At 41.1% G+C, this 7,059-nt stretch overlaps 1 protein-coding gene across 1 annotated transcript; it reads left to right on the top strand.

Annotated features, from left to right (window-relative positions):
- Window positions 1-579: 579 nt before the first annotated feature.
- On the top strand, window positions 580-2,566 carry olig3 (oligodendrocyte transcription factor 3). The gene has a single exon (XM_034899098.1). The coding sequence runs from the start codon at window positions 1,018-1,020 to the stop codon at window positions 1,873-1,875; it is 858 nt and encodes a 285-aa protein (XP_034754989.1). The 5' UTR covers window positions 580-1,017; the 3' UTR covers window positions 1,876-2,566.
- The last annotated feature ends 4,493 nt before the right edge of the window (window positions 2,567-7,059 follow it).

Raw genomic sequence — 7,059 nt, 5'->3', positions numbered from 1 at the left:
GCAGAGCGCCGAGTGTCGGAGCGGGCATGTTACCTCTGTCCCAGCGGAGGCCGGACACCCCTGCGGCAGCAGGAGCCGCTCAAAGGGAAAGCAATTTCCCTTCCCATTCCTCCTTATTCCCTCAGGCAACCACCGGCCGAACGGCTGACACTTTGCTTCAAGATAAAAAAAAAACCTCCTTAAAGTGAGCACTGTGGAAAAGGCTGAGGAAGTGGGCTCTCCTCCTGGTGCATTTCGTCAACATGTCAAAACGTGAAATGAAAAACCTTTTTCGCGATGTTGTAACAATAATTTTTGTGCGTAGACTACAGTTCACATAGCGCAGCTCAAAACATAACGTCCAGGACTATTACATGTTTAAGTTTTACAATAATCTTGTTAAAGAAGCAATTTCAAAACTGACCAGTTTGTCCCAGGAAGAGCAACTTTCTGATCCACGAGAAGAGGGGAGAAAGATAAGAGGAGAGAAAAGAAAAGAAGAAGAAAAAGAAGAAGAAGAAAAGAAGAAGAAGAAGAAGAAGAAGAAGAAGAAGAGGCGCGCTGTGCCCCCGACAGTGTCCTGACAATGGCAGTGAATGATTGCGCACCGCGGTCACTGGGACAGTCCAAGCACACCGCCCCTTTCTAACGGGCACGTCATCCTCCTAACTAGGCGTTATGAATAGGGAAGCCGCTTTTGTTTCCCCGCATGTATAAATACCCACTATCAGTATCTCCCTCACCACAGAGACACAGAGAAGGAGAAAGAGAAAATAAAAAAGAGAGAAAGTCGGCACAGGCAAAGTGGTCACCGATGTTTTAAGAGGGACAGAAGCGTGGGACAGGAGGGATTCAGACAACACCTGGTGACCAGAGTGACTAAAGGCTCCAAAGAGAGAGAAAGAGAGAGAGAGTAAAAAGAGAGAGTGAAAATAGGGGATCGAGAGAGAGAGAGAGAGAGTGAGAGAGAGAGAGAGAGAGAGAGAGAGTGCAGAGGAGAGACCTCCTACCCAGCACCCTAGGAAGCGAACCCATAAAATGAATTCAGACTCCAGTCCGAGCAGCAGAGCCTCTTCCCCGGACATGGACGTTATGTCTCTCCGAGACCACCACCCGCACCACCACCATCACCACCTCGTCGGCTCCGCAGTGTCCTCATCTACGCAGTGCAGCGAGCTGCGCCAGAAGCTGAGCGCCAGCGAGCTCCTGAGGTCTGGAGACCCCAAGTCAGTAGAAAGCAGCAGCAGCAGCAGCAGCAGCAGCAGTAGCAGCAACAAGTTCAAACTGAAGAAACAAGTCACCGAGGAGGAAATGTACCACCTCCGTCTCAAGATCAACGGCCGGGAGCGGAAACGCATGCACGACCTCAACCTGGCCATGGACGGCCTGCGCGAGGTGATGCCGTACGCGCACGGGCCCTCGGTGCGGAAGTTGTCCAAGATCGCCACGCTGCTTCTCGCCAGGAACTACATCCTGATGCTTAACAGCTCCTTGGACGAGATGAAGCGGCTGGTGGGGGAGATTTACGGAGGGCACAACTCAGCTTTCCACTGCGGCACAGTGGGGCACGCTGGCGCAGGTGGACACCAAGCTGCCGCGGCCGCAGCCGCCGCGGCGCACCAGGTGCACCCTCTCCTGGGAGGCGCGCTGTCAACCTCCACATCCTCCACGCTGTCGAGCGCTCTGCCGGGGCTCACGTCTATCCGAGCACCACACGCCCTGATGAAGGGCTCCCCGACTGCACCCCCGGCCCTGCAGCTGGGCCCCGGCTTCCAGCACTGGGCCGGACTGCCGTGTCCCTGCACCATCTGCCAGGTGCCTCCTCCTCCACACATCCCCATCACCTCCTCCGGCCTCACGAGACTCACAGGGGAGGGCAAGGACCTGATAAAATGATGTTTGACAGACACGCGACAAAAAGATGTAGACTAATAATGTTTGTAAATAGATAATTTAGGGCATGAGGGTGGATTTGGCCTCACTGGTGCATGTTGTTGTTTAGTCTGTTTTCTTGTTTGGCGTATGAGAAAAAAGTGTCGTTTTCCTCCTTGTAACAAGGACTTCTAAAGACTGATGATTTTGCCAGTTGACGGTAAAAAGAAAAAGGTTGTGTGTCATGCAACAAGATGCCACTATCCTCTTGTGTCTGACTGAGTTTTAGTCTCACACCAAAATGTCAAAGGTGAATGAGACTGCATGAACATTTTGATTTCATTTAGCATTTTTTGTATCCAGCGTCATTTTGTGACAACGAAGAATGCTCTCTGTGCCTTGTACCAAGGATTGTAAACTGAAGTTGTAAATGAAAATGATGGCATTTATGTGTTTGGCTCAAATGATTCTGCCACTGCGGAAATTTGTTTTAAAATTCTTTAGATTAATTTTTATTCTGTGGCTCACATGTTCATTTGTTCTCTGATTTATGTTTTTTTTTCTTTTCTTTTGTGCACGATGGTAATTATCACAGCATGATTGTTTTCGCTGAACTGAATTTGTTATGCGAAGAGACCACTGTCTTTATTTTTGTACATTGTTGATGACTGATGAAATATTTATTATCGCCCAGTGTCCCTGGATGAAGTTTCAATAAAACTGAAATTACGTATCATATCTCATTGTATTCCCTCTTCTTTTCTTTTTTTTAATAGTCACTTTTAATTATTTAAAACAATATTTATTTCAATTATGAGTGAATTGTAGTTTAGGTAGCCTAGATTTCATTTATTATTTATTTTGGCCTATTTTTTAATAGGTGCACATTAACTTAAATCCTCCAAAAACATACAAACTTGGCTTATTTTTCTGATAAAAGCAAACCCTTATCTCCCTTAATCTATTCCTTTATTAAAACCAAACATATTTAATTATCACACATTTTGTTTGTCTCTAAAATTAGGCCATTTTTGATTTATTTATGTAATGATACAAACTAAGGCAAGGCCTCAGTTTAAAAACACAACACTGAGTTTAGTTATACAGACTCTATATTTCCACTGGATGCTTATTTGCTCAATTACTTATTTGAAATAAACTAAAATAATGTAACAGAGTAAAGTAGGCTACATTTTTAAAAGTAATTTGTCAAACATGTTTGTTGTTGACAAAATATGTAAAAAGAAGTACGCTAAGTGGATGAAATTTACTTTCTGATAACTGGCCTATCCCCCCTTTTAAATTAATCTTACTGAATTTGAATTTTTCTAGCAGCACTTTAGGAATTTTGTTTGTCTGTCTATTTAAAAGTATTATTTTAGACACAACTCCAAAAGTAAGGGAAGCCCAAAAGCTATAGGTTGATTCCCTGCAACCACGAGCCGCTTCAGAACAATTTCAAATCTGTTATTATGTCATCTTGTAATTCTATTTCTCTTCTGCCACACCATAACACCATCATGATGATTAAAAAGACATGGTCAGACAACGTTTACTTAACATTTCCGTGCAACTGACATAAATGTTAAAGACAGGGGAAATGAGGGGCCTGGGCTGCAGCCTGATGGAGCCCCGTTGAATTGTTCCCTGTAGCAGCTAGAAAGTGATCTGCCTTGGGGAGCGCGAGACAGTTTGTCCCCCGGATCCCTTGGGTGTTTCTCCGTCTCATCTCTGCAGCGACAGAATGTATGTTTGTGGAGATTACAAGTTAATTGTTCATGGGGGACCGAGAGGAGAAAATCACATCACAGAAAGGCGTTGGGATTACAGGCTAGTAAATGCGAGAAAATTATACATTCAGACCCCCTCCTCGGCCTCGCCGCATGCAAATGAGTGTGTGGATTAAAACAAAATAATAAAAGACAGACAGAAAAAGAAAAGGAGAAGAATAAGCCCTTTTGTAACTGATTTGGAGGGAAGAAAACACAAGTATTGTGGCCAAGTCGAGAAAGAGTGAAAGAGTTCATTTTACACTTCTTTTTTGTCTTTAGGAATGAGTTTAGCCTGTCTGTGCCTCGCTGGCTGCCAGATGGGATGTAAATAGCTGGTAGCTGCAATGGCCTTTTAACCACACAACACTGCGGAGGATGTTGTCAAGGGAAGCTGGCGGTTTGCGAGTTAATAGTCATGAGTTGGGGTAATTACTTAAGGTTTATTATGCTCTGGTTTCAAAGGAAATGGACTCTTCAATGGCCTGAGAAATACTTCTTAATTCTGGCTAATTAGGAGCTGAGTAAAGCAGAGACAACTGATGCTGCTGCTGCTAGTGCTGTTATGTTCATGGACGAGGATCATTTGTAAGTGAGCCACAACATATTACAAGTTTTCTGTAAGTATGCCAAAAGCCTACAAGTATTCAAAAAAGTAATCAAACACATGCAAACAACAATTGATGCCTTTTTTTTGCCACTGTGTTTTTATGGTGGGGCTTATCTTCCTAGCAGGGCTCACAAAAATGTATCCTCATTTGACTTAGACTTTGATTTATAATTTTTATTTAAACTAATCATAAATCGTAAACCCTACTGAGATTACTCTTCTACATTAAAGTAGCAAAAAGAAAAAGTTGGTGATAATGATGCAACGTAACTAATATAACAAAATAAGTAAACAACAGAACATTTTAAAGATTGAACAGGAAAAAGAAAAGAGAGACAAAGAGAAAATGCAGGAATGTTTTGCATTTTCACAGACAACTTTTGACTTAAACTGATGAAGCTTTTCCTCTGTCCCTTTCTGTCCACCTATTCTGCTTTGAAAAGATCTGCAGCAAGCATCAAAACCTCAAAGATAGATCGGGAGTGAATACATGAACAAATGGGCAACACAGCATGTTAATCACAAACAAAGAAGAATCACAAACACAATAAATACATAAGCATGCACTGGAAACAATATGCCTTAGTGTGTGAAATATTTACAATTCAGAAGTCGAATATGCAAAATACTATAAATAATTACAAAGACAACCTTGAACTAAATATATACTTCTATATATTTTATGATTTTGTATTATATGATATTATAGGCCAATGTAATACCTTAAAGTGTCTGAGGTAAGAATGTGCTTATTTTAAATAGAACAGATTTAAAACAGAGTTATCTAAATAATACTGACTGACAGAATTAATTTCTCCAGAGATTCAGTGTGTTTTATTTTATAGGCCGGTCAGCAGCAGGCTTGTAGCCATCAGATCTTCTTTTCATGAGGATTGACAAACACCTGGTCCTTTTACAGGGCACACACCTGTTACTGGGAGCCACTCGATGTTTGTCACTTAAGGAACACACAGCTTTGTTCAGCCTCTAGACACACACACTCACACTAACAGGCCTTTGGACACGGACGCTAACAAGGCAAGTGCTGTCTTGCTCAGTGCCCCTGTGACCAAGCTACATTTCCCGAAAACCGGCAGCCAAACCTTAAATATGTGAAGTTGTTTTAAATACAAAACACACTGATAGATATGAGCCTTACAAAGCTTCAAATAAAAGTTTTTTAGTCAGAGAATTTGTGCTTTTATAACACCAGAGTTTGTACAAACATGTCATTAGGCAATCACAGACTGTTTCTGCATTCAGTCTGAAGAGTCCAGAGTGGGGAACTGCTGGTTTGTTTACTTGCTCAGTCAGTGAGCTGCTGCAGGGCCGGTGCCTGAGGGCAGCAATTGAAAATAAATTTCAGCTGAATAAGGGGCAGCGGCCGCATCAGCCGAGCTGCTGCTAGAACAAAAGCAGTTGAGGGGATAAGTTATTGACCCAGCTGACAGCCTGAACGAGGCTGATTATAGCTGCTTGGCCGTACTCTGTGTGTGTGTTTGTGTGTGTGTGTGCCATATAGTCATCGTCATGAAGCAGGTGCAGAGGCCATTCCCTCTCTGTGTCTACCTCTCTCTATCACTGTCTCTCTCTTCCTGCCCTCAGGGAAGCCTCGGGGCCCTCTGCCCCCGTGTCCTCAGCTGATTCTACAGACTAATGTTTAACCCATACTGCCAAAACAGAAAGCATATTTCCATCATAAGAGCGCTTTGCCATCGCCATCAGCGACTGAGCTCATTTGCATGTTAATTGTGCAGTTAGAGAGGTGGTGTTGACACTTCCCTTTGTCCGTGCAGGGTCAAGGGACATGAGAGGATGGGGCTGCAGAATGACATCCATGTTATTGTTTCAGGCTGGTTGTGTCATCTGGGACTTTCAAACACAATGGAAAGAAGACAAAGTTGATTTGATGAGATGTTGTTCATACCATTAGATTAAAATATTTGTATAGATAAAACATGATGTCGTTGAATGTTAGTTTAAATGAAGTCACTTTCCAGACATTAATGTGTAAATATGTTGAAAAAAGTATATATAGATATATATACACACACGTATAATGTATAATATATATGTATAATATACAATATGTATACAGCATATAATAATAATGATAATAATAATGATAATAATAATAATAATAATAATAATAATAATAATAATAATAATAATAATAATAATAATAATAATAATAATAATAATTATACCAAAACTTGGAGAAAATAACTAAGTTACTATGTATAAGTACAATTTGGAAGTATTTTAACTCTTAACTTTTAATGTAAATCCTTTTTATTGGGCTAAAATTAATCTGAGAGCTGTAGTTACAAGTGGATTTGAAGACAGCAGTGATAGAAAATTGAGGTCCTTTACTTACAGTACATTAAAGAAGAAATGCATCAGTGAAATACAACTCCAACACTAGAAAAAGTCCTGCCTTCAAAACGACAAAAGCATTATCAGCTAAATGTAGGCCTACATAAGAAATATGCACTTATAGTGGATCAGAATTGTCCCTTACATTATCACATGGTTTATTATTGGACTGTTATGATGCAAAAACGTGCACGCACTGATTTTACTGTATTTTACTGTACTTGGTCAAGGTGGAGCTAGTTATACCTGCCTACTACTATTTGGTAAATCCTAAGTAACTTGTAGCCTATTGTTTGCAGAAAAATGTCATGGAGTTAAAATAACAATATTTGCCTCTGAATTGTAGTGGAGTAGCAGTAAAGTAGCAGGACATGGGAATACTTAAAATACAAGTATCTCAAAAGTACAGTACTTGAGTATATGAAACAAGTGCCTTTCAATATCAAACAGTTT

Source organism: Etheostoma cragini, chromosome 17, assembly GCF_013103735.1.
Source record: "Etheostoma cragini isolate CJK2018 chromosome 17, CSU_Ecrag_1.0, whole genome shotgun sequence".
Classification (NCBI taxonomy): domain Eukaryota; kingdom Metazoa; phylum Chordata; class Actinopteri; order Perciformes; family Percidae; genus Etheostoma; species Etheostoma cragini.
Note: the sequence above shows the minus strand (reverse complement) of the source record. Positions and strands in the feature narration are given on the sequence as shown.